Source organism: Amblyomma americanum, chromosome 8 (assembly GCF_052857255.1).
Source record: "Amblyomma americanum isolate KBUSLIRL-KWMA chromosome 8, ASM5285725v1, whole genome shotgun sequence".
Taxonomy (NCBI): domain Eukaryota; kingdom Metazoa; phylum Arthropoda; class Arachnida; order Ixodida; family Ixodidae; genus Amblyomma; species Amblyomma americanum.
The window spans coordinates 13,258,018-13,285,711 of NC_135504.1; the positions used below are offsets into that span (position 1 = coordinate 13,258,018).

General features: G+C 49.1%; 1 protein-coding gene and 1 pseudogene across 1 annotated transcript; both read right to left on the bottom strand.

The window, feature by feature from the left end:
• Window positions 1-104: 104 nt before the first annotated feature.
• On the bottom strand, window positions 105-27,694 carry LOC144100928 (uncharacterized). The gene is made up of 6 exons (XM_077633849.1): window positions 27,448-27,694; window positions 9,793-9,901; window positions 8,186-8,276; window positions 5,818-5,944; window positions 5,575-5,689; window positions 105-4,019 (listed from the first exon to the last, which is right to left on the bottom strand). The coding sequence occupies exons 1-6, from the start codon at window positions 27,486-27,488 to the stop codon at window positions 3,786-3,788; spliced, it is 717 nt and encodes a 238-aa protein (XP_077489975.1). The 5' UTR covers window positions 27,489-27,694; the 3' UTR covers window positions 105-3,785.
• On the bottom strand, window positions 12,734-12,872 carry LOC144102878 (U1 spliceosomal RNA; annotated as a pseudogene).

Below are 27,694 nucleotides of genomic sequence, written 5' to 3' on the forward strand. Positions count from 1 at the left end.
CTGTCCTCCAAGAGTTCTGGAACACATGCTGGATTTTTATCTTCCCCTCCCATAGCTTCGCCATCGTAGAGAGACATGCTTCAGTGAAGACTAGGCAACGCGCATGCAGCGCCAACTTCCTTTATTACAAGACTGCCGTGTAGGCCTCAGGCGTTTCCATAAAACATATAGGAGTCAGGGACGATTAGCAGAAAAACAACAGCTCAGCAGATACGAATCAACATAAACACAAACTCTCGGTTAAAATTGTGCACACATGACAAGAGCCCTAACCGCCACAATTAAGGTTCACTTAATAGGTGAAAACACAACGTCAACAAGACAAAAAGAAATTGCTACAAACGTTAAACGACGCAACCGAGGCATGCTCCTAGCAAACGCCCGGAAGAATGCCCGGCGCGTCAAGAAAAGCGCGGTGATAAAGTAGAAGAGTCAAGGCAGAGCCGTGCCAGAAAACTAGGCGAAACGCGCATAGCGCTGACAAAACAGAAAACAAATACCGCGCCCATACAATATATAAAATAGAACCGAAGCGAGAAACGTGAGAAGGATAAAACGTTATTGGCTACATGTCCTTCTGGTCAGTGCTCACGGTTTAGTATGCGCTTCATTCCTAATAAAAATCTGAAAGAAGTGAAAACCAGTTTCCTTTACAGGTATCCTTCTCAGTACCCACCGGTGATCAAAACGGTTCCTATGAACTCTTTCAATATTTTTGAATGGCTTGTTTGCTGCTGCTAACTGTAGTTCTTCACCAAGGGCCTACCACCCTCTCCGAGTCTTCACTCTTGCAGATGAAATCATTTCGTCTGCAACTAGTAATTTTAGTCTGCCCTTGATCAAATGGAAGTCACGTCGTGGTAACGCAGTTTGCCTTGACTCTCTGAGTCAAAACAATCCTGCAAAAAACTGAAATATGCTGAAAGTGTAATAATTTGTTCCTCTTTTTACGCTGGACACATTCAGGTTGTCAGGGCTCAGATGCAACCGCGTCCTAATGAACTACGCTCATTAGTAGCTGAATTATAGAACTTCAAAATAAAAAAAAATTTATTGCGACGTCAGCAATTCGTTTCGATAACATCATGCGTGACAACTCAACCGCGAATCTCTAAACTTCGCTTGCAGTCACCACAGCTGCCTCGTTTTCAGCCTCGCTACTAGATTTTATTAACAAGGAATGCAGCATATATAACTCCATCGCCCATAAAGAGCAGGAAATTAAGATACGTTGTAAGCAGAGCGTGAGGGGCGATGGCAGCTCAAACCATCCGCTCCTTATCTTCCTTTTCACCACCGCTAGCAGCGTAGTCTAAAAATGTAGCTCCTAATCATTCACGCTATAGATACGTTCTCAACTCAAGTCGTAGCCATGCCCGGTACGCGTATTTCTACAAATGCTTACTTTGAGCTCTCCTTTGGGCTGTCTAAGATTATTCCATCGGCATGTATATAGGTGTGAAAGCACTAAAGCGGAGGTTTAGAGCCTAGAAAAATCGTATCTTGCCGATGTGTGTCCACTCCATCCCGAGCATAGAAAAAAGGGGAACAAAAGGAAATCACAAATATCCGCGAATGGGAGTCGAACCCGCGGGGACGCGAACAAAGGCCGCTGCGCGAGACTACTTGGATTTCAATCACCGCATTTTTTTTTCAACATAGTACTAGGTGCATGTATGTATAGAAAGAGGCTATATGCAGATTATTTACTAAGCACTCAGCTAGTGGCTGCACAGCACCAGCTTGATAAAACGTAGTCGAGTGTTTGACGGAATCCCGCCTGGCGAGGAGGGAACAGAATAACAGAAAAGAGTACCACTCGCCAAAAAATAAAAATAATAAAAACAATTGACGTTTGGGGGCCCGTACGGGTCCCTTGTTCACAATGGCAGCGGATGGACGAAGGTGGTGACTTATGTACGGTGCAGGTGGCGTAATGAGCATGCGTAAATCTCAGGAAGATTACCCCGCGTTCGGTTCAAAATATGTGGTGTCCTTTGGAGGTGAAGTGATTCTACAAGTAGGCGGGACGATAAATACTTCTCCGTCGCGATGGCTGAGGCGTTATTCCAATCGATGGCATGTGATGCAGCTTGATAGTGTTCAGCCAAGGCATTTTCTTTCGGGCGGCCTTTGGCGACGTCATTTTGGCGTTGTTTTAAGCGCCTAATAAAATTGCCTGATTCACCGATGTATGCAGCTTTGCAGTCCTTGCAGGGAATTTTGTACACCACTCCGGGGAATCTGTTTCTCTCAACCCGGTCTTTAACTCTGACAAGTTTTGGCTTCAGTTTACTTGGTAGCACGTGGGCGGTATAGACATTGTAGTCCTTGAAGACCCTGGCTAAGGCCTCGCTGACTCCTGGAGCGCAGGGGATGCTTGCCCGCTTGTTTTTCTCGGTGGCCGTTGTTTCCACGCTTCGACGTGAACAGCGGCGTTCTGCAGTCGTTATCATAATTTTCGGGAACCCGTTGTTGGCAAGATCCTTTATCACAATTTTTAGTTCGGATTTGAGTGTCCTCGGGCTTTGAACAGAGGCGGAAAGCGCGGCCGAAAAGTGGGGATGCAACGGAGCGTTTATGCGCGACAGGGTGTGCCGAATGGAAACTCGGGTACCCGTCAGTGTGAGTGAGCTTGCGTTACACGCACGTTGCGAACCCGTTGCTTGTTCTTTGCACAAGCATACGTCCAGGAAGGGTATGGCGCCATTGTGTTCTTCTTCTTTGGTGAATTGTATTGTCGGCTGAAAGGAGTTCAGGTGCTCAAGGAAACGGCTTGCATCCTGTCGGCGAATCACACAGAATTAAAACTAAGAAATTAAAAGCTTTAAGATGTTACCTGTTTCGCTGACGAAGCTAAAAACAGATCAAATTTCAACAACTGAATTGTCTCCTAGATGCTAGGTGATAGTAGTATTAATTTACGAAGCCAACGACGTGCAATGAATGCACAGCGTGAGAGAGTTGCAGCTTAACATGAAGGGCGATTGGCTCCAACGATAGCATAGTGCTCTCATGCAGTTGGCCAGCGAAGCTGATATGTTCGCGCCGCCGCGGATTCGAATCCCAGTCGCGGCAATGTTTATTCGTTCGGCCAAGGTCACCCTCAAGGTCAAGCTTCCCACAAACTCGGCGAGCCGGTTAGACCTCGTGAAGTACAGTTCTTTCACAACAGAAAGCACAGATGCAGAGATGCCTTACTACACCCACTGCAGGGCAAAGGCCTCTTCCATGTCTCTCCAATTAACCCTATCCTTTGCCAGCTGCATCCACCCTTTGCCTGCAAACTTCTTAATCTCATCCGTCCACCTAACCTTCTGCCGCCCCCTGCTACGCTTGCCTTCTCTTGGAATCCACTCCGTTACCCTTAAGGACCAGCGGTTATCTTGCCTTCGCATTACATGCATGCCCTGCCCAAGCCGATTTCTTTCTCTTGATTTCGACTAGGATGTCATTAACCCGTGTTTGTTCCCTCACCCACTCTGCCCGCTTCCGATCTCTTAACGTCACACCTATCATTTTTCTTTCCATGGCTCGCTGCGTTGTCCTTAACTTAAGCTGAACTCATTTCGTTAGCCTCCACGTTTTTGCCCCGTAGGTGAGTACCGGTAAGATTATGCTGTTGTACACTTTCCTCTTGAGGGAAATTGGTAAACTGCCACTCATGATCTGCAAGAATTTGCCATATGCGCTCCACCCCATTCTTATCCTTCTAGTAGAAGGACTAGAAGGACAGAAGCAGATAGTACACGCCGTTTTACTAGCGATGTCACCAGGCGAACATCTCAGAAGCAATAGGCCTTGCCCCATAGCTCGACGCATTCGCTCATATCCGGCTTGGTGACATCCGGCCGGGCCGGGAACAGCATGCGGTAAACGGCGAGCGCGGCCAGCACAATTCCTGCCACGAACAACTTGGCGCGGAGGAACCAACTGCCGCGGGATGAGGCGAAGTGCAGCGCCTGGATCTTCGGCAGCACGAGTGACGAGCTCTTTGTCACGGCATCTTCTGCGGCCCACTGAAGAAAGAGCGAGAGGCGTTTCAGTCTATAGCTCTCGGCAGCACCGCAAACGGATCACGCGCTCTCTCGTTGCTCGCGAGACTGTGGGTATTCGTCCACAACCGAGAGTTAACCGCGTGCGCAAGTATATCCGCTACCATCAAACCGCTGACGTCAGCACTGTCCGGATTTCGGATCGAAACCTCTTCGCTGCTCCAACGTGAGCAGCGCATTTTCCGTGTACAACAGAATCTCGTTAATTCGAACTTGCAGTTTACACGAACTGACGCTTTAGTGTCGTCGTCATCGCGTGTATTAACGGCAACTCCAGCAGACTTTTAATTAGAACTTTGCATGTTTCGAACAAATTTACGGTCCCAATTATCAATACCTGAGAGTAGCTTTTTTTTTTACAATAAAGGGCTGTTGAAAAAATTCTGCCCCTGGATGGCTTAGCTGTCCTTTTTACCCTGGATGTAACTGACTGTCGCATTAACCGGCAATGTTAGGCCTTCCTGTCTGCTTCTCCAGTAGTCTTAGAGGCCATATACGAGTATTCTGCTGCTTTAAAACCTGCTCCCTCTGTGGAGTAAAAGATACCAGCGTTGTAGGCGACAGCTTCCGGAGCTGTGCAGATGGCTCGCGATGGCAGAATCTCTCTCTCGGTGAAGTGAAATCTACGATAGCCCGAGAACGACAGTTGTGGAAGCCGTCGATTCCCGATCGTTGATTTCACTCCATGGAGAGCAGGTTGTCGCAGGCAGTATATAAAAAAATGTGCTCAGCCACATGTCTACCAATGTGGGGTGACGCCCACGTCCTTTCAAATCCTCTCATAAAAGAATGTCTTGAAGCAAGAGTGGAACCCTTGCAACCGTATTAATTCACTCCTCCGGAACGTGACACTTCATACGCGTCTAAAGTATTTCAGCGATTTTAAGCATTACCTCATTACTTCGCGTCAACGTAAATTGGGACCCAGTTAAACTAAATAAGACCCCTTATGCGTACCCGCCTCCAATCTTAAGTATAAAAGTACAACGCATTCCTGCTGGTTTCGTCGCACAAGACTCGACCACCTCATACAAAGCGAAGGTACGGAGCGCTTCAAAACAAAGTTAAAAATTGGCAGTGGCTTAACTTGGCTAACCCCGGAATTCAGCGAAAAGCAAGCACGTTTGCTAAGCTTCTGAGGCATGTCCATGGCAGCTCCGCTACACGCTCGCGACAGCCGTTCTATATATACCCCACACGACCACGTGGCTATGACGTGGTATGACATGGTCTTACGACACCCCCATCGGAAGTCATCACGTGGCTTCACATCGCCCCCGTCGGATGTCATCACATGGTTTCGCATCACCCCCATCGGATGTTCTTAAGGTCAGAGGTCAACTAAAGGTCATGCCTCAAGGAATGGGTCCAGGGTTCGACACCATTACTGCGCTACATATGGTCATACAGGGCTAACGTGGTTGGGCTGAAGGTCGTTCAAGGTCATTCTCCGGCCTACGCGACGACTGCTTTACCTAGAGTAGTGAAGCTTTTCGCTTCAAAAAAAAAAAAGGTATACCTTCTCATAGTCGAAATCACTGGCCTCATCACTGGGCGATGGTTCACATTCCGAAGGCACCGTCCCATCGCAGTCAAGGTTACACGGACAGTCCTTCTCAAACCGCAACTTCCACCTGCACAATTCAAAGATGCGAAAAGAGCGGAGAACACTTTGTCGGTCATTTCCTTTTGTCTGTTCTAAACTTGCGCGTAAGTGCAGTGTAGTGCACGTGTTTATTTGCATGCGCGTGCATCACCGCACCTTTTTTCGCCGACGAGGGCCGGAGGCGTTCTCTTCCAGAGCCTCTCCACGTCCTCTGGCTCGTCGCTGCGGACCCTGATGCAGCGGAGACCCACCGAGGACCTCCTCGGCTGGCAGTGGCCGTCCACTGCGGGAAAGCAGACCAGTACCGTGCGATCGATTTGAACAGAGTTTATCTAGCGCACAGTTACCCCATCTTAAGACTGGTGTTGCGCGAAGCTTTTCCCTTTTAACGCGACAGCGTTAAGGAGCTCGCGTCGCAGAAAATCCGGCGCCGTCGTTGACCGTAAGCGAGATATCCACGAAAAATCCCCAGAGAAGCAACCTAGGAGGCAGGTAGGCAACCTAGGTCACAACCTTGTGGCGTCAGCACAACCTGCCCACCGGACTGTGAGCAAACTGCGCACCGTGGCAGGTGGCAGTTAAACTGACGATTGTTAGCTTCAGGTTGGTCGACAAGAGCAACCTGAACCGCACAAGGCCCACCGCTGGGAGCATGTGCCATTGCAGGGCAGTGGCGCATCGCTTAACCGCTGCACCACTGCGCCGGGAGTGGTAGGAGGACTCCCAGGCACCTATTAATGTGAAGTAGACAATGGCATTCTGCATATATGGGAATTAACCCACTGCGCTATTGCGTACGTCATATCCTTAAAGGGCAACAGCATAGGTTTTAGAAATCGACGCGCTTAAGGGGCCGAGTGTGTGAAACTTGCAGCTAAAGCACGCGATGTTCCCTTGGACTAGCATTTAAAATGGTGACGGAATCGCAGATTAAAACCGCAGCACAAAGCGCCAAGTCGGGGGGCGCATGATGACGTCATTGAAGGTACCTGCACATTTCCAACGCATAAACGCTTGCTTTGAATGAAAGAAAACGAACGCCACTGAAGTCAAAGCCCGCCGAGAGTTGTTTGCCAGCATCCAACAAGGCACGGCAGGATATGGCTGACAAGAGCAGTAATTTGGATTCTTAGTTTCGTGACTTCGCACCGAACTTGCCCGCATTTCTCTGGTGCTTTGATGGGAAGCCTAAAAGTCAACCGTCGATTATGCCACTATTTTAAACGCTAGCGCAAAAATATTTATCACGATTTAACTACAGCCTATACAGATTTGAATCCTTGAATATCGCAAAATTCTCAAAAAGTGGTACAGTTGCTCTTCAAGGCGGAGCTTAAGTGTCCGGTCCAATTTTTTTGTCTCAGTTTGGGGAATGACTACTGATTAGCATCCACCTGACTGGAGCCTTAAAACTAAAAATGAATGCTCTTGGCAATTTTCACGACGTAGATGGGTCACCTCTTTTCTTCTAATAAGCCGGCGCTACGGAGGAGTGTTCCTGGCTGCAGCCCGATAAATAGTGCTTGTTCAAGCTGTGCAAGCTCCTATTTCAATCCTAATGAGGGGAAGCTGCGAGAAACATACTATTAGTTACGCTGAGAATTGACCAAAATGTGAGTTTCCACTGCCGTGTGTGCAGCAAGCATTTCAGGAAGCAAGATAACGTTCATGGAGCTGTCGCTAACCTGCTTCGTGAGTAGCAGCCGACGCCGAAGGAGCCGGACCCAAACACAGCTCCACAGTTTAAGCATTTGATGATAGCTCCGCTCCGTCCATGACCTATATAATGTATCGTCCCTGCTACCCTACTCGCCTTTTCTAAAATAGTTCAAGGCAGCAGTTGAACGGCGCTGCATCCGAGAGCACAAACCGAAACCTACTGGCCCGCGCAAGTGTTGCGAAGTGCGCTTGTTGCTGAAGGTTCATACTTAAAACAGCACGAAAGACGGGACAAAAAAGGGAGACAAAACAAGCGCTGACTGACAACTAGCCCGCACTTGATTTGTACTGCATCGCAGTATGACTTGGCGTTCTGCACAGCACCCGCTCCTTGAAGGTGGAAATTCTCTTTTCAGCGGGATTTAGCCATCTGGTGAAAGCTCACCTCTGACAATCGGCGTAGCCGCTTCAGTGTAGTCCATAACGGCAGCAGCAAGAATATGTGACCACACTAACGCGAAAAAGACGCCACCCAACTACAAATTTCCTGGCGCCGTTCCTGAACGGCAGCAACAGATATGCACTGAATGACCGCTGCGGAATGTTGGTCACTGCATCGTTTCAACGGCGATTACCAAAACTCGCCTTGTTACTCTTCGCTGTATACAGGCAAGGGCGTATCTTTCTACAAAGGCACTGCAGCGCAACTGCAAAGGTGGTAAGTACGCTCCCATCCACCGCAACCCTACTTTTCGCTGTTTTCTGGTAAGGGTGTATCTTTCTGCAAAGGTAGTTAAGTACACTCCCATCCATCGCAACCCTTCTTGCAAGCGCACAGAACGGTGCACAAATAGCACTTTCTCACCGTTATAGAAGGTAGCGAGGATTACTGCTGTAGACCGCGGTAGAATCAGGCTCGTGTGTGGCGTGAATTTAAACTCGGGGTCATCGCCGAACTGCGCAGAGAGAGAGAATTTTTTTCGTTCAAAATCGGGTCCGACCTCCCAGGGAAAGGGGATTACCACTCCTCGTCCAGAACATCGCGGATGTACTGTGCCAGGAACGACTGCAGACGCAATTCGGTTTCCGGTGGTGAAACAAGCCAGGTGTCAGTCCTTGGGGCACATGTGTCTTAGTATGGATTTTAGACTGTTTTGTTTGGTGGCTTGGATGCACGGGCACTCCCAAAAAGAGCTTGCTGGGTTGCGCACGACAGTGCGTGCAAGTTGGCCTTCCGGGTAGACCACGAATGTAGAGCCTAGTCTTGTGTCACCAGTGTTTGCCTGGGCGCGGAGGACGACGCTACCTCCCTCGCACGTCCCGTGTCTGGGAAGCCAGGGAAGTCTGGGAAGACTGTCTTATTTTTTTAAGCGATGTTTATTGCCTCGGGGCCTAAATGGGTATGTAATGATGGATTACGAGGAAGCTTAAATAAATGAAAAAAAAGTTCGCTGGCCTACTGAAGTCGAGGAGTGAACGATGATGTGGTACCTGCGCCCAAACGGTATATGAATCAGGATTGTTCGGGGAGAGGCCCTCTGCCGCCAGGTGCCGAATTCTTGTCGGCTTCAGCGGAAGAGGGCACTGAAAGAAAGCGCTCCAGATTGGCATAGGGTGAGGGGCAGCTGGGATCAGACAACATGCGAAAGAGCTGGAGGTGAACTAGGATGAGAAGGACGTTAGTGTGGAGCTTGCGGATAACACGAATCTGGGAGACGCTGCGTTGAGGGTCGGGTTTAAGGAGTGTCTGAAAGGAGTCGCGGAGTAATGTTTAGTGTTAAGGATGCGTTCGTAGCACACAGCCTCGTCGGAGTTCGAATGACTCGACCAGGAGTTAGCAGGCGCGCGGATAAGAGTTTCGCGAACCAGGTTGTGCCCGGGTTCGAACCCGACCTCGGCGGCTGCGTTTTTATAGAGGAAAAACGCTGAGGCGCCCGTGTGCTGTGCGATGTCAGTGCACGTTAAAGATCCCCAGGTGGTCGAAATTATTCCGGAGCCCTCCACTACGGCACCTCTATCTTCCTTTCTTCTTTCATTCCCTCGTTTACCCTTCCCTTATGGCGCAGTTCAGGTGTCCAACGATATATGAGACAGATACTGCGCCATTTCCTTTCCCCCAAAAACCAATTATTATTATTATTATTAACCAGGTTGTGGACAAGATCACATTGCCTGCGATCCCAGCATGGCCAGGGGTCCACCTAACAGTGACATCTGAGGGGAAGAGGGTACGAAGGGCCTCATCGAGGTCGTCGTGGAAGTGTGCATGCAGGCACTGCGTGATTATGAAGGGAGTGCATGGCATCATATGGCATCCTGAATACAGCGAGACACAGCAAGCAGTTACCGGAATGAAGTAGCATGCGCTGCGAAGACCGGAGTCCGACGAGCATCACAAGCACAGTTATACTGCACAAATGCTGACTCTCGGTCGATCCGTAACAAGTCGCACACCACCGAAAGGCTACTCACCCGAAAGCTGACCGTGTTGCTGCTGCTGTTCGTGACTGCGATAATGCCGCTGAGAACCTCGATGCCATGCTCGCGGTGGGCATGTTTGAATATGACCTCGTCTTCCGGCCTGCATATCGCGAGAATGAAAAACAGCTGCAGCGCATTTTCCGCTGCGCTGAACAAAACAGCTTAATGCGGTAGCAAATTTATTCTTGAACTTCATGGAAGACACGGCCTTCTGAGTCAGTGATAGGGAATAATTTTTATTTTACTGTGAAAACAGTTAAGGGCATTTTTCTCGGTTCTACGGCGTAACTGAGGCTTTCGAGGAACGTAAATGGCGCAGTAACTGTCTCACATCTCGATGGACACTCGAAGGCAGGAAGGTGGGAGCGAAAGAAGAACGCAGCCAACGCTTAGTTTTCGCCCAAGCCTGAGAGTCAATAAGTTTAGTCTTCTAGAGACTCTAGATAAGTTTAGAGTCGCTATAGATACGTTGCAGTGGTGACGCCATCTGTTGTCTGTACAGGAAAGCGCCACAACGCGAAAGGCGTAGAGGCGAGCGTCAAGGTGTGCCGAGTGCGTCGATAACACTACCACCGTCCTTCGGCGCCAACCCGGCGCTAGCAGCTTTCAGTTCCTTTACCTCGGCGCAGATGATTACGGGTTTGCATCATGCGCGACTGAACCAAGCGAGGAGGAGGAGGTAAACTTTATTAAAGTAGAGGTCTTGGGCGCGGGTTGGGGTGACGTTCCCGTCCCCGCGGTGGGCTCCTCTTCCAGGTCGGACGCCAGGTGGCCGACCGGTTCGGCGACCTCTTCGGCCCGCTCGGCGACTCGGAGTTGAACCTCCGGGTCCGAGATGAGCAGCGCGGCCTCCCACGATTGGGTAGAGAGCTACAGACTGTTCGACGGCTTGTCTTGATTACATGAGTATAGGATGTGTGGTGTGTCTGCGTTATGATGCCCATAGAGAGAAAAGACGGGGCTGAACTGCTCTGGAAACCATATGGAGTACATGCACGGATTAAAGAAAGTGTCTGTTTGGAGCTGCCGCCAAATGACTTGTTTTACTTAGAGATCTATGTGGTTCTGGGAAGATTTGTCTTTATTGAAGTGGGTATAGTAATTTCTTTGTAGGTCGTCACTCGCTCCTTGGCCGACCTGAGCTCGGGGTGGCGCACCTCCCGGTTCAATACGAATCCTCGAGCAACTTGGTGCGCCGCCTCGTTTCCAGGATGGCCCGAATGGGCGGAACCCAGATCAATGTGATCTGGCGGGTACTGAAGATTTTTTGTAATATTTTGGTGGTTGCGGAGTGCGCCCTTCCGTAGGCAAAATTTCGAATTGCGGTTTTAGAGTCACTGAGGATGTATTTGGCAGTGGTGGAGGTAATGGCTAAAGCTATGGCAGCTTCTTCAGCCTCCTCCGGAAATTTTGTTTTATCGATTGTCGCCGATGCAATGGAAGAACCTCGATGATCGACAACTGCCAGGGAAAAGCCGTCTCTGTCCGCATGTTCTGCCACGTCCGCGTGCGCCGTGTCTTTCTGAAGTTAAAATCTTTCGTGAAGTTTTTGTGCCCTAGCCATTCTTCTTTCCGGATCGTAGTATGGATGCATGTTTTTGGGCAGAGGATGGACTATGAACCAGGCGAGTACCGTTGTCATACCACGATACAAAAGTTACCGCCGTACTCAAGGTGTGGCGGCATCTATGAACGTTTAATGTAACTTAGAACAGACAGCGTTGTGCTATATTTCTTCTTTTATCGACAAATCGAGCAAACGCGTTGCGACAAGCATAGTTCCGAAACGCCTTAAATCCAACTAGTACGCGATATTCAACCGCAGGGGATGTTCTTTGTTCCACTAACAAACTGTTCTGTAATTAAACGCGCGCCGTAGTATAAATGCTCCTCACAGCTACACCAGCGAATTGTTAGAGCTCAGATTTCGTACAGACATGACATTTAGTCGGCAGAATTGTTTTGTACCACATTTCTTTGGGGTACTTGCCTGAATCAATACGAAGAAGTCGGATATTCGCATCGTCTGCGTAGGCGACGAAATAAAACAGACCGCCCTCTCAGCGATTGCACCAGTGGCGCCATCTGGATGGTGAACCGTGAAGATTAGGCGAAGGACGGGGGTCTTGTGCGGGATGTTTGAAGACTCTTCAGCAACTACTTTAACGATGATCACAAAACACTTTGTTTGGCCAAAACTGCACTAGGTTTGACGACTTTGGTAGTACAGCATCCTCAAACCTCCAGCAACACACGCCCCCACTTCCTTTGCTGAATCTTCACGGCCGACAAACGAGATGGCGCCACCATGGAATCGCTGAGAAAGTGGCCCGATTTGTTTCGTCGTCCTTATTCTAGTTCACCATGTCGTCCTCGCAGATCATGCGAATACCATACTTTTTCTTAATGATGCAGGCAAGTACAACAAACAAATGTGGTATAAAACAATTCTGCCGACCGAATTTCATTTCTGTACGAAATTTGACCTCGAAAAAATCACCGGTTTAGCTGTGCGGTGTTGTCGGTTCGGTTCGATGATGTTCATCGAACCCAATATTCCAGCGGCTATGTTCAGATTAATTACGGTTTCTCTCGACACCCGAAAGTGCACATTGTGCTTGGCGTAGCAAGGCACCTCAACCACGGTCAATGAGGGTGGGATTAAATTCTATCACAGAGCAGCCTAGGAAGGCTCGCATTCACTGTGTGTAATAAGCCAGGCGGACAGCGCGAATAGAGCCCCCCCATCAGCAATAATTGCATGCCCTCCATTCATTTGTCGAGAGGGTATAACTATAATGACATACCCAAAAGACCTCGCGCAGAGCAAACTATTCCTCAATTGGAGACTTCCGTCAAAACCGGACCTCGAACCAAAACCACTCACTAGTACCTTGTGTATGAATAAGTTCTGATTTTCGATTGTATAATAAGGGGGATAGCGCGAACGCAGTCCCCCACTACCAAAAATTGCATGCCCCATCTGCCCCAGTTTGGGGTAGTGGCAGGGGTCAGCACGAGCGCAGTGCAATGCCCGCGCCTCTCCCTGGAGGCACTACTAAGAGAAGTTTATTGGACTGATAACAAGCAGGGACTTTCGTCCCTCAAACAAACAGTGATACAAAAAACGACCTAAGTCGTCAGTGGTACAAAAACTGCACATAACAAAGTGCGCATGTTAAAAACACTTTTCAAAAAAAAAAACAAGAATGCACATGACAAGAGTGCACTGAAAGAGTTCTAACAGTTCACGCCGTGAAGTTTGCCGCGCACTCGTGTCACTTGTAGACCACGGCACACAGCAAAAAAACGCGCACACAATTCTGCCGGTGGCTAGAACGGCAGAGTCAGCACAGCCACACGGCCGCGACGTACATCGATAAAGCGGGTGGACCACCGCCGAAGGAATTTGTGTTCCTCTAGCGTCACAAGGTCTTCGCATGCTTGTTCTAGCATACGTGCGCGTACACGCTGCAGTAGGGGGTACATGGCCCTCTGTGGGCGGCCGCGTAAGGCCGCAGCTCCCCTCTGCCGCCATAGGACAAATGCGCCGACGCAAAGTAGCATGCGGACGAATGGCTCTCGCGATCTTGTGTTGGAGTTGAGACGAGCCCCAAACATGCGTGACATGAGCCGCCAGAAGATTCTGGCTACTACGCATTCGAACATTGCATGCTCTAATGTTTCCACTAGACCGCACTGCGGGCAACGGGCGGAGGGTGCCACGCCCCATGCTGCGAGGCGGTCAGCCGTGGGTAAAACCCGCCAGCCTCGCAGCCAGCTAAAGTCGCGCACCTGCGCAGGGAGAGATGAATGTCTCAGGTCTCGCCACCGCGCCTGCCCGCTCCTTGTCAATTGTTCCGGTGTTGCTTCTCGTACAGCGAGGAGCTCGCAAACCCGTGTGGGTGGCGTGGCGAATATCTCCACACCAGGCAGGGCTGTGGTGAGAGACCTGAGGGCACCGCAGGCTTTCCGGAAAAACAGGGGGGGCTGCAAGGCTGAGGGGCCGATACTGTGTTCTGAGAAGAAAAGGGGGCGCGATGTTCCGAGAAAGTAGGCAAGGAGCCCCCTTCCCGGGTAGTCCGTATTGTCGACAAGGTCGCGGATCCCTCGCAAGGCGAGGACACTGCACAATGTGGGTAAATGAGGGAGGCTAAATCCCCCCATTTCTGTAGGAAGTCTGAGCAGAGCTCGTGCTACTGTCTCAGTCTTACCTGCCCAAAAAAACGAGCCACATAGAGTGGACATGCGTCGCGTGAGGTTACTGGGAGGGTAGGCGACTCTGGCGACGTAGATTAGGGGGGCGCATACCGATGATCGGATGATAAACGCGCGCTCTGCGAGAGAGAGGCGAAAGCGCGCCGCTACGGTCAAGCGTCTTTCTGCGGTAGCTCTGAGTTGAGTCCATGTTTCTCGTCCCGCCTCTCCGGACGCGAGAAAGTGAACACCCAATACTTTTACGGCGGAGACCCACTGCACGTCGCACAGCAGATCCGATGTGAATGCGCCAAAACGCAGCGCTCTGCTCTTGCCCCTGTTCAGCAGGGCGCCGGACAGCTCGCTGTATTCTTCAAAGATCCGTAAAAACGCCGCGTAGCTGTCCTCGTCCCGCAAAAACAGGGACACATCATCGGCGTACGCAGAGACCTTAACCTGGCCTTGGCCAGGCAGGGGGAATCCGCGTACTGATGGATTGTCGGCTATGCGACGTAGCAATGGGTCGATGCAGAGTACGTAAAGCATGGGTGACAATGGGCATCCCTGCCTAATGCCGCGAGAGATGCAGAAAGGAGCGCTAATCGCTCCATGTATACTTAAACTGGCTGTAAGCCTGGAGTAAAGAAGATTAATTCTTTCGATGAATTCGGAAGGGAAGCCAAAGGCTTCTAGGACTCCTAGGAGGTACCGGTGCTCGACACGGTCGAACGCCTTGGCTTGGTCCAACGAGACGAAGCAGCCCGGGATCCCCGCTCTCGAGGTGAACGTGAACAAGTCACGAGTGAGTGCGAGAGCGGAGAACACCGAGCGGCCCGGCACGCTGCACGTCTGCGCAGGACTGATGAGCGTGGGCAGAGCCGTGCTCAACCTGTTCGCCAGCAGTGACGCCACGATCTTGTAGTCTGCATTGAGCAGAGTGATCGGGCGCCACGCTTGCGGGTCGGATGGGCACCCGCCAGGCTTCAGGATGAGCACGACTCTGCTTTCCCGGAAGGAGTCCGGTCTAGCTCCATCTGTCACAAACTTGTTCACCATGTCGAGCAAGTGACCTCCCAACAACTCATAAAATCGCGTGTAAAAACTGATCGGGATTCCGTCAGGGCCGGGGGCCGAGGCGGTGTTCATTGCATTTAGCGTGGCGCGGAGCTCGTCCCGCGACGCCGGCGCGCAGAGGTGAGCCGAAAGCTCCTCCGGGATTACGGGAAGGTCCCGGCAAAACTCGCGGATCGCCTCGCGAAACTCTGGGCCACCCTCCCGTTCGACGCCAGAAGCAAACAGCTGTGACACGTGGCGTGTGAACACGTCACGAATGTCAGTGGCGCTGCTGCTCCTAGCCCCGTCGGGGAGGACGACCTCTTCTATTAAAGCGGGGGAGTCCTCGTTAAGGGTGCCCGCGCGTACTTGGCGCAAGACCAAGGGGTCTGCTATGGGCCTGCCCTGGGTGAAAGCTTGGCTCGCCGCACGGGACGACTGCCGCAGTAGCGTCCCGTACCGCGCCTTTAGCAGGTTTAAATAATCCTTCATAGCGAAGGTGAGCGGCGCGCCTCTTTTTACTATACGAATGCGCGTCAGCGTCTCATTAAGTTCACGCGTGATACGTGATCTTCGTAGGCGGCCCTCTCCGATGAGGAGGGAGCGCCACTCGGCTTTCCGCTCATCCCAGGGCACGGGTAAATCATTACGCGCGCCAGGGGCATTCAGCGCACGTTTTAACGAAGCGACGCTCGACGCGTCTGTCAGTATGCTGGAGTCCATTCGCCACGTGTCCACACGTGGGGCGCACCCGCCGAAGTCCAGCACTACTGACAGCGGTCGATGGTCAGAAATGCGCGGAGTGCCCCTGGGGAACTCGAGCACACTACAAGATGTAACGAAGCGCGCAAGCTCGGGGGGGAGGAGAAACTTATCTAGTCTGCTGGCGGACTGTCCTCTTTCCCAGGTAGGCCCGAAGGTGTTGCCGTGCTGGGACACCCATGCATCAGATAAATGAAACTGGACGCAGAGGTCCCGTAGTGACCGTGCTCCGGCGTAGGGCCGACCTTGCCCGGGGCCGTGCACATCTCGCGAGGGGTCAAGTACACAGTTGAAGTCGCCCACCATGAAAGTGGGGTACGTATCGAGGAGAAAAGAATCCAGCGATTCAAAAAACTGCGAAGAATCGCTCCGTCGCGCCGGCGCGTAAACCACCAACGCCCTGACACGTCTGCCGTTTAGCGCGAAATCGACGGCCAGTGTGCGGCCGTCGATCCCGTACGTGCAGTGCGCGCCCGAGCGCAGGGAGCTGTTCAGAAATACTACACCGACACCGCACGAAGCGGCGTCAGTGAGTGAGAAGAACGCGGGCGCGAGGAAGCGATCCTTAAAGTTTGTGGCATCACGTGGGTCACGGAAATTACATTCTTGGAGGAACAGAATGTCGACGCCCTGCGCGCGGGCGAAGTGCATCACCTCCCTCTGTTTATCTAGTGATCGAAATCCCTGAACATTCAGGGAGAGGAGATGCACGGCCGCCATTGCGAATAAACAGGCCGCCGACATTCTGCTTACAATTCTAGTTTTCTCCGCCATTGGCGGAGTTGTTCACTCGCGCGACCTTTTTCGGTTTTGACCGAGAGGCCCCTTCAGGAGTGGCATCGGAGTCTTTGGCCGGTGACAGTGCGTGCTTGCCGGTTGACCCTTTGTTGGAGTGCGGGTCGGTGGAGTCTCTTACCGAGTCATGCTGGGCGGTGTCGGTAGGCAGTGGCGCACCCAGGGCGTGGTCCTTGGGTTCCAGGGTGGCTTCGTCAGGGGTGTCCTGTGGCGACCGGCGCCGTCGTCGTCGTCGAGACGCACGTACTGCGTTCGCCGAGCCGGGTCGTGGGAGCTGCTCGCAGCGGAGGTCCCCTGTCAGGCGGAGTGTCGCCTGGCGTGAGGTTGCTGCATCGTCCTCCTCCGCCGAATCGCACGAGTCGCTATCGCTAGACGATCCCGAGGTGAAGAGCGGCGGGAGGTCGCTGTTCGGGGGGAACATGAGAGACTCGGTCGAGTCTCCGGTGTCTGCCGTCTGCTCCCCCGATGGTGCGGTAGGCTCCGGCTCGGGCTGGCTCGCGGCAGCGTGGTCTGCTTCTGTAACAGGCGTGTCGGTGTCTTGGCTCGATGCAGGCACTGCGACCTCCTTCGGCGTCGAAGCGAGAACAGGGTTCTCGGGCTGTGGCGCCGCTGGCAGGTCGGGTTTCTTTGGAGCGTTGCCGGAGGCAGCAGCCGCTGCGTAGGAGCGCGGGCGAAGGCAGTCGGCCGTCGCGTGTCTCCCGGAGCAGCGTCGGCAGCTCGCCTCGCACCCAACCGTGTCGTGTCCGAAGACGTCGCAGCGGGCGCATCGCGCCGTCCGGCAGGCCGCGCCCACGTGTCCGTCCTGGCCGCAGCGGGAGCACACTTTCCGCACTCCCCGGTAGTCGAACATAACTCGGTGCCCCTGCACCGTCATGAAGTTTGGAACGGCCTGCTTCATCTCCATCTTGATGAGGCGTTGGCCGTTTCCTACGTGACGGCGTCCCTTGAGCGATGGGTGGCTGATTTCCAGGACTCTCCCGTAGGCGCTCAGTGCTGTAGCTAGTGCAGCGTCCCCGACGAAGAGCGGCACTCGGAACGCCGTCACGACGACCACGGATGGGCCGACGCAGGCGACAGGCACAGAGGTGCCATTCACGGTGAAGGCGCCCTCCGCTAGCAGCTTTTGCGCCGCCGCGGCCGAAGTCACGGCGACACAGAACTTCAATCCTCCTTGATGCTGGAGGCTTTCCAACCCTTTGGGGCCGATTACTTCTTCCAGGCCATCGACGACGTCGTCGGCCGTTGCGTCAGCGCCGAGCACGAACAGGAAGCAGTGCGCCTTAGGTGGAGGCGCACGGAACTCCGGGACAGCAGCAGGACCGGCAGGGGGCATGATGGCAGCTCGGGCAGCGCCAGTCAGCTCCGCTGGGTCAGAGAAACGGCGCCCGGGCGGCCGGCGGGCGGCACGGCGCCGGGTCGGCTATCCCTAAGGTGGCCGACAAACGCAGCACTGCGCAGGTTCCTGTCCAGATCGTACGGCGGGTGCCTCAACGTTCTTCCCAGGAACCAGCACGGATACTACGGAAGGCTGGTGGGTTTCGCTTCTACCAAGACATGATCTTAGCCCGTAAGAGGCCGAGAAGCGATCACCGCCTCGCTGATCACGGTAACCCCGGCACCAGGTAAGTATGCTTAAGCACGGTCTCGCCAGCCCACCCCACCGACAGGGACCCCGTTCCTTGCTCCGACGAGCATCGCCAGGAATGTCAAAAAAACCGCATCTCTCTACCCGCACTGCGAACCCGTATTGGCGGTATGGCATAGCCACTGTTAGCAACCTTCGAGCTATTAATTAAAAATATTCTTTAACTACCATGCTTGCCTATTACTTGCTTACAATGTGCTTTAAACGAAACTTTTACGCCGACTCGATCCTCACTGTCACTGACTGATAGACGCTACGTTTTACTGATGGCGGCGCCACTTGAAGCGCCTCCCAACACCTCCACTCCTCGCATTCCTCCATTGCAGTGCGCTGGAAATTTTCCCGGAGTACCGCCAGGTACCGCAGCCAGCGAAGTCGGAGAAATTCGCGGAAACACGGACCGCCGGTGTTTCTGCAAAGACAACCAGCTTCATGAATCTCACGACAGTCGCGCCTCGAGCTCCGATTGCTTCGAAGTTGCAGCATTCACGCGTACATTCCGTTCTTCCACAGCGACCGCAGCAAAGTGCCACGGATGCGCGAAATCCCGCGTCTAATTGTTTCAGCATGTTTCCATGAGCCCCCGTACCAATCGGAGAACTGCGCCGGAGCACAGGTGATAGAACGTGAGGCGAGCTAGCGCGACCTGCACGCCAGCAACGCCAGTGAATCCGCGCCACCGTGGTCTGCACAAGCGTTCGACCAGCGCCTTAGTTTGTTTTTTTTTTTACTTTCAGCAGCAAGAGTAGGAAATGAACATTCCGTAGTCGTAACTATCGTAACATCGACGCTCAAGAATGTGGTCTCGAGACGTTGTAACGATTTTAATTTTATGTGCCTGCGTAGGTATCAGCGCGCCGTGGATTTGCTATGCCAACTTTCAAAAGTATTTGTGATGTGACAAGTTGACAACTTGCATTACAATCTTTTTAGTTTAGTGTAGCCAGGCCCTCGAATGCTATAGTCTAACCACATTATGCTGCGATGATTCTGTTAAAATTGTACAGTTCCTTCACATCTCTCTAACTTGCAATTAAGTTGCTCTTTACAGATCCGAGTTTTCAAAACTCAAAACAGAAGTAGTGGATGTTGCTAACGTACACTATTTTATTTGTGTTGTGATGTTTAACAATGTTCCCCAAACCTGTGACAGTGCACACTATCAAAGGCTATATGTGTGCATTAATGTCACACTATGTTTAAAACTCAGTAGCAAGCTTTTCCTTTCATAAGCAATGCAGTAAACAAAATTAGCAGGGTTATCACCCAAAATGCATTAACTGGACTTATTTTCTAGGTTATCATATATGCAAGGAACCTGCAAAGTTTGTGTGCACAAACTCTTGGAACATTTTCCATGTGATGCAAATTAACAACAAATGCCATTTGCTGCTCGCTTACATCACATCTAGTACTTGCCCACACTATGTTGCAAAATGAAAATTTAAATCGCAGCCTTCGAACCTCCTTTCACCTCATATATGCAAACCATAATACACCATCTATGAGATCTCCTTCAAATGTCAAAACTGTAATCCTAATTAGGCCACAAATTACGATAACGATGCTGACATGATTTTTTATCCACATTGTTGTGTAGACATGCAAAGTGTATGCATGAGTAGCAAAATGCATGCCAGTGAGGGGTGAGTGCACGCAAACGAGTGTATGCTTGTGTCACCTGACATTGGTGTGCCATGTGATCTGGTAACAGTAGAGCACAAGACCAGGTAATACGCTAATGAGAGCAGGTAAAGTCGCTGATGGGAATGACCCATTAACACTATCGCATCATGCCCTTACAGGTAAAGCTTAAGTGTCCCCAAAACTTTTTCAAAGAGGAATTGAAAGAGCGCTCATGCAATCATCACAAGTTTGTGCTGTTTTCCCTGTTTCAGCAACTTCTCCCGCAATTTTCCATTTCCTCTAAAAGAGCACTTCATATCCACAGCCGTATGTCTTCACAGTCATCTGTTTGCATTGCAGACGACTGTGTATTGCATAGAGTCATTGGCAGTCCAAATGACTGTGTGGTGTTACAGGACGATTTGAATAGTGTGTCTGAATGGTGTAAGAAATGGGAGATGTTTATTAACTTGCAAAAATTTGTGTATATGTGAGTCACAAAAAAGAAAAACACGCATCAATTCTCTTATGCAATTAATGGGACACAACTTTCTTCTTCAGTATCAGGGTACATATGTCTCGGCATACGCATAACCTTAAGTTGGAGACGACATGTCGACTATGTAGCAGGAAAGGCATGTCATGTTCTTGGTTATTTAAGGCGTAACATCAAACAACTCTCTTTAGAAGCAAAAGAGCTGCTTTTCAAGACTAATGTTCGCTCGGTTCTCGAATATGCATGTGCAGTATGAGACCGTTGGCATAAAATAGATACAGATAAACTAGAGAGGGTACAAAATTTGGGCACTCGATAAGTCTTTAATAATTATACCAGGAACTTTAGCGTTTCATGCACAAAAAACTTGCCGGGATGGCAGGCGCTAGAAAAATGCAGATACTGTTTGAGGTTAAAATTTTTTCATAGTATTTAATATTGTAAAGCTGGCATAAACTGTGACATGTATATCCATACACCAAACTATGTTTCGTTACACTGTGACCATCCATTAAATGTGAAGGAAATTAACTGTAAATCAGAAATGTGCAAGTATGCTTTTTTCCCAAGATCTATAAGAGATTGGAATAGGCTTTCTGAAGAGGTGTTAATTGCATCATGTGATTTATTCTCTTAATCTCTGTGAATGCTGTGGTTGGGCTGTAATGATGTTACGTTCGTGGTTGCATTGTATGTGTAGCAATTTGTTACCTTTTTTCATTTGCATGATGTGTTATTCCCCCCCCCCCACTGTAATGCCACTTGTGGCGCTGTGGGTATTACAATAAATAAATAAGTAAACAAATAAATAAACTCAGGGTGGCAGGCACACTTACACTTACGACACTCAGGTGTCCTCCTTACTTCTGTTTTCCACATTATAGTCATGCTCACCTAACCTTTCGTTTAAACATCTCCCTGTCTGTCCAATATCAGGGCTGGGCATGGTACTTTGAAAAAGTATCTTCGATACCGATACCCGAAAGCATAAAAAATTGTATTTTCAATACCGACACAAGATACAGAATAAAAATTGATTTCCGATACAGATACTCAATACATAAAAGAAATCCAATATTGTAAAGCTCGTAATATCATTAGCTAAGCTTTTTTCGTGGTTTCTGGAATCTCAGTGTATTCGATACATCACACTGTTTTTGAAATGGTTTAAAAGAACCTGGCCGCATAGATTTCTTTAAACTCTGCTGTCGGCGCAGCTTAAAACTGAAGCCATGTTGATGTTGAAACGATCACTTGCAATAACAGCCTAGCAAAATCTTTTGCTTTGAGGCGAATATCTTCCTGCAAACCAGTCTGTGAGCAATTGACTACATGTGAATAAACTTGAAACATTTTTTGATGCTTTTCGTTTGTTGCTGCAATATTTACTATACTCCGTTTCATACATCAGGCGCAACGCTGTGAAAGGTACGGAAGTAGTCCGGACGGGAAAATAAAGGGAGGCGTGCTACTCCACACTTGTTCTGTGCCCGAGTGGTCTATGGCACGAGGAAGCGACAACGTGTTGTCAGCAATAAGAGTGCATTTAATCAAGATCATGACAAATGTGTCATGTGGTAAGCCTACATGCAAAGCATTTAGTATGTTTCGCTCACCAGAAATAACGCATTACTTTTTGGTCGCGGATGCAAGCAGAGCAAACAAGAGCGCTAACTTTGACAGCGTTGCACCTGATGTTTGAAACGGAGTATAGGTTGCTTGTGCCTTTGCCCTATGCAAAAAAAGTTGCAAGCCTCGTGCATTTGGGAAGGCCGAACTGCCATTTCTCGAGTACTGTGTTCAATAGACGTTTGAAAATGGACATTCTGTGTTAAAAGCTAGGAGGGAAACATTAAAAATAAAATGGCTGAAAGGCTTCATTAGGCAAACATATCTTGCTAATCACTGTTATTTGGATGTTACCTTTAACTTAACAGTATCAAGTAAAAGCATTTGCTCAAACCGCTGGTCCAAAAGAGCTTCATGATGTGGCCATGCTATGAAAAAAGCCTTCATATACAGGAACAGCCTAGCACGAAGCCGCGTTCTGTTCCGTGAAGGTGCATTTCATCAATGAATAAGAGTGAAGCATAGCCACGTCGGCTCGGTGATCCTGGAGGTACAGTTAAACTCAAGTTTCACTAGCGCCTCTTCAGAATGCGTAGGCTGATGCATTTGAGGCTTCCAGTACAGATGACCCCATTGACCCGAGTGTAGTAAAGTATGTGACCTTTATCGCACTTACAAAGTCATCAACATATGTTCTGCAAGCTCCTGAGCATGACGACAAAAGTCTTCCACATCTGTTCGCAACCACCACAACTTGAAATAGGGATGTTGGAGTGTTGTTTCTACCACAATGGTGAGCCTGTTTCTTCGTCCCTTCTGCCTGAGTGTGCAGAAACGCAATGTATATGTCGTCTATCAGTGAAATGACGAATATAGGAAAAAAGAAGACTGACCAGGCCAATGGCATTGGCATCGTTTCTGCCCAATTCTGCTCCATTCCTTTTTTAGTGAACTACCAGCTAAGCAAGTGCCACGGGCCAAAGTTTGACCTATAGCAGCCTCAAAATATGTGGCACACTATCGTTTTGAGTATCAAGTATCATTAAAACACATGATACACTAAAAATGTACTTTTCAATTCCGAAACTCCGATACTTCCTTTTTTTCACAAGCGATACCTAGGATCAATACACAAGATGTATGAAAAGATATTATTAAAGGTACTGCCCATGCATGCCCAATATAACATTTTTCACAGGTCAAAGATGTCCCCATGTGTACATCTTACAAATGGCTTCTGGTGCCTGGTTGTGCAAGCAGCCTTACTCGCCCTTCCTGAAATGCTTTGACTGCACAGTGCACTCAACTTATTTGGGGCAGAAAACACCACGTTCACTTTAACCTCATTGCCTGTTCTCCTTAGATTATGCAAAAGCCGGTGCGCATAAGGTATGACCATGAGTTTGCTTCTCTCTTTGGTCTTGTCGAGCTGTTGCCAATACAACAGGGCTTCCCTTGTTTTCCTCCTCAACGATTGCGCCAGCCAAGCACAAAAGGCGAAGCCCAAGGTCTTGTCGCCAAACACCTTTCTCAGCCTTGAAGATGCTGTCGAAGGTGTTTTAGGGTAGTTTTCGGACTGTTTATTACTACCTGTCGCAATGCATGACAAGAACAGGAGCACCTACGCTTTTTTGATATCAGGTTAAAATCCTCAAAAGGCCACACGAGCTGAATTTATCCTCCCAGAAAAGGAAAAATGCCTTTATCCTTCAGTTCTGTGCATGCGAAACTTATCTAATGCAAGATAGCTCTTTTAGGGTTCACAAATGCTGTGAAATGTCTTGCTCTCATGCAAATGAAGAAAGCATGTCTTGGTAGTCAAAAAAGTTGCAAGTCATAGGCTATCAGCAACACAAGCTTCTGTCAGTGGCTGAAGGAGTTGTTAAAAAAAAAAAATGGTAAGCTTTGTTGTCTCAGCAAGAGCTCGAAAAGACCAAAGACGGAAGGAGAGTCGCAGCAAGCACACCTTACAGGCACAGGCTTTCACATAAACTAAGCAAAGTTGGCGCTTGACGAGTTAAAGTAACCGTGGTGTATTCTGCCCCAAACAAGTTCAGCACACTATGCTGATGAAGGTCTTTCAGGAAGGGCACACAAGGGGTCGTTATAAAGTATCTTTGACCTGCAGAAAATATACCAAACAATCAGGGAGATGTTTAAACGACAGGTTAGGTGTGCATAACTATAATGTGGACAACAGAAAAGGAGGGTACCTGAGCTGTCGGGACCCAGATTTATTGTAAAACATTTTATTCGTCGGAAAGAGCTTGGTGCTAAGAGGCCGCGTTAAGTGGTCTAGAGTGCATAGCCCTCGACGACTTCGTGTTAGCCCACTCCACCGCCAGAACTTGCGTTCTGGGGTCAGAGCTAGCCAGCATGGCCTCCCGCTGCTTGAGAGAAGGATCGGTAACTAGGTCACCCAGAGGTGGCTCTATTTTGCAATCCCATAGGATATAATCGTAGTTGTCTCGTTGGCCGTAGTGTTTACAGTTCAGGTTGTATTGACCACGGTAAATGTGCCCAAGGAGTGATAGGGTGTGTATATATCTAGTCTGTAGACAACGCCACGTAACCTTTTGTTCTTTAGTCAGGCTTTTGTGTGGAGGGGGGAAGTTCTCCTCTCTAGTTTTGGTTAGATCATAATATGTGATCATTTTGATGGTCTAATTATGTAGCAAAAAAAATCTGTAGAGGCGGTCTTTTTGAGTCAAATTTAAAAGCTGTGTGCAAACCTCACAATTTACAAAAAAATTTTCAAAATGCTGCTCACAACAGAATAGGGCAACACCTGCTTCAATACTGCTTTCGAAAAAAGAGATGCTTTATCTTTCGTTGAGGTCATAGGGTCCTCGACAAGAAAGGGAAAGAAGACAAAAAAAAAGGAAAAATTCACTAGTCACCACTCATTGGTACAAGCTTTGTAAGCAAGTCAATGCCAAGAAATAAATGTCACTTCCTCGTACTAATAAAATCAGTTGGAAGCATGTGAACTGTGTGTCATCTTTCTGTGTCTTCGTTCTTTGAGCATTTTAGGATCCTATTATGCAAACCAACTAGCCCAAACCCCGCAGCTGCTGAATTACACAAGCAAACTGAAAGAAAATAAAATCAACAAAATCAATGTTCGCAACAGTTCCTCCACTGCGAATAATGTGGCTTTTAGCAATTTTGAAAAAAAAATGCATGGTAGCTTGGCATATTAAGTGACCCTTTGTGTTCTTTGGTAACTGCAATAGACTGAAGACTTAAACCAACCAACATATTGGAACACTGGCTGCTTTGCGTCAACAAAAGTGTAGTTTGAGATTGTGTACTTATTTAAATAAAGTGCTGCACAACCAAAATTTCACTCAAACACATGGCCTCCACTAACAGAAGCAAAAGTTCAAGGGATATGTGAAAATATTACATCACTCTTCACAGCACTCTTTTCCTGCGAGCCTAAATACCCCATGCTGAAGATTTTTGCTTCATAGGTCACTCTCTGGTAGACAACCACAATAGTTCCTTTAACAAGTGTTTCAAGCATGTTTCCAACACTTCACCTCTGCATTTAGTAGTGTTATTACAAAACACAGAGACCCTTAAATGCTAGGAATGTGCTGTGCATGCGTGGGTTAAATTTGCTGCGGCCGTCAACAAGTTCCTCTGCAGACATAGTTGAATTCTGATGCTAAAAGGGGAGAAATCAAAACAGTGCATCTTACCTAGAATGCAATATCCAAGGCAATATTACAGTTGGATACAACTCGGGAACGCATGTGCTAGTAGCGAAAGCTTTATTTCCTGCAGCAATAAAGACATATCTCAAGCACCTCCCCAGAACAAGTCATCTCAAACAGTACCTACTTCAGTAAAACCAAAATGTAGTTGGCAGCCGTATATAGACGTTCCAGCTTGCTTTTTGGGTAAAGTTAGGCTAAACAACCAGTGCCAAGAGTGTGAGCCAGCTTGTGCAGAGGCTGTTCTGGCCTGTCATAAGTGAAAGATCTGCCCATAAATAGATACAATAACTTCTTAGAAATCGCCACCCAAAGGCCGCTATCAGCTAGCATGAAATACTGTGCAACATGTCCAAGTTGTGTGAATGTGGTGACAGACATGTAATCTGCTAGCTACAAATTACACGTTCTGACAGAAACTGAAGGCATTCAGCAAAGACCAAGACTCAGTGAATGTTATCAATAAAATAAATAAAAATAAAATAAACCAGCCAGCTGTCATGTATGCTTCTAACACGCATTCTAGAGGCCTTAACTACATGAAACGCCAACAGTACTTGAGAACTGTATGTAAATCTTGAGAATAACTGCCAATCAATGGCTATAGCCTAGATGCCAGTACAAGATGCACTCGTATGTAAATCTTGAGAATAACTGCCAATCAATGGCTATAGCCTAGATGCCAGTACAAGATGCACTCGTATGTAAATCTTGAGAATAACTGCCAATCAATGGCTATAGCCTAGATGCCAGTACAAGATGCACTCAAAGCAGGTCAGGCCAATATGTCTTGACAATTTAGCTCCCACAGCAGCCATTTCACATCTACTGAAAACAAGACAGCATTAGAAGCTACATCACTCCTCACCACAACAAAGCTATCAGGTTTACCAAGCTAACATCACTGACACAATCTGATCAGCACAGAGTACAGCCATGTGAAGCCATTGAGGACTGCACAGTACACTTCGCAAGATTAACTTACAAGATGCCATAACCTAACAAAAAGAGAAAGAAGCTGCCAACTTTAACGCCAGACACCAGCCTACAACTGCAATACAGATCCCTCTTTTTTTTCATTCTTTAATTGTTTTGTGTTAATTTTCATTTTACTTTTTGTATTTTCGATACCACCGGCTAAAACACAAACACACAATACGTGCACGCTCAATTAAATGGAAAAGCTACACTACCGAACATCATCTACCGGGAGCCTCCTCATATATATATTCCACTCAACATCATAAACTCTTATGATTCTTATAATTGGTTGTTTAAAGCATCCTTATGGATGCACACCTGCTCTCCGTATAGCCGCTCCTAGCAGCGCTTTGCCAACGCGATACAACGCTCGTGTCCACCAAGGTGAAACTCTAAACTATCAAAGCTAGCTTATATATAGATGAATTGTGCTGCCACGGCTACAGCATAACGATTAGGTGGATTGGCAAATTGCTTGCGAAACTAAGGCATGTGGCCACGGCTACGATCGTTGGCATAGGCACAATCCTAATCGTTCCCGACATCTCAACGTTTGCTGAAGACGAGACATGTGGGCGCCAAGCAGACAGACAGCCAACTCTGCAAGAGACATCGTTGTGCTGCAGGCACACGCACGTATTCTTATGCAGGGCTGCACGAAAACTGGGTAACTCTGCATTTCTGAACAGCTTCGGGCGCTCTTTTTGCACATCCAAGGTCGTTCTAGCAAACAGGATTATTAACAGCATAACCTGCGTCGACTGCGGAGACCACAAAAGCGAAACTAAAGTGCAGCTCACTTGAACCACAGCGTAGGCCCCGACTTCGGCACCCGGCGCATCCTCAAACCAGCCGGGTGGATTATGCCTTGCTGGCCGTTTCGTCGATTTGGTCGCCGCGAGCTGTCATCTCGATTATGGACGGCATTAACTCGCCGAGAGCAGCGCGCTCAGCTCAAGTTGAACCGCCGCCACCGCTCTACGCCATGTTTCTAGGTTTGTTCCAGAGGCATGGACCTACAATCTACTACCCAAGCCGCCCAAGCTA

Coding starts and splice junctions, on each gene's coding strand:
- LOC144100928 (XM_077633849.1), bottom strand. CDS start 27,488: ATGCGCCGGGTGCCGAAGTCGGGGCCTACGCTGTGGTTCAA. Junction 9,902..27,447: donor GGGCCTACGCTGTGGTTCAA/GTGAGCTGCACT, acceptor CGCGATATGCAG/GCCGGAAGACGAGGTCATAT. Junction 4,020..5,574: donor GTGATTTCGACTATGAGAAG/GTATACCTTTTT, acceptor CTCTTTCTTCAG/TGGGCCGCAGAAGATGCCGT.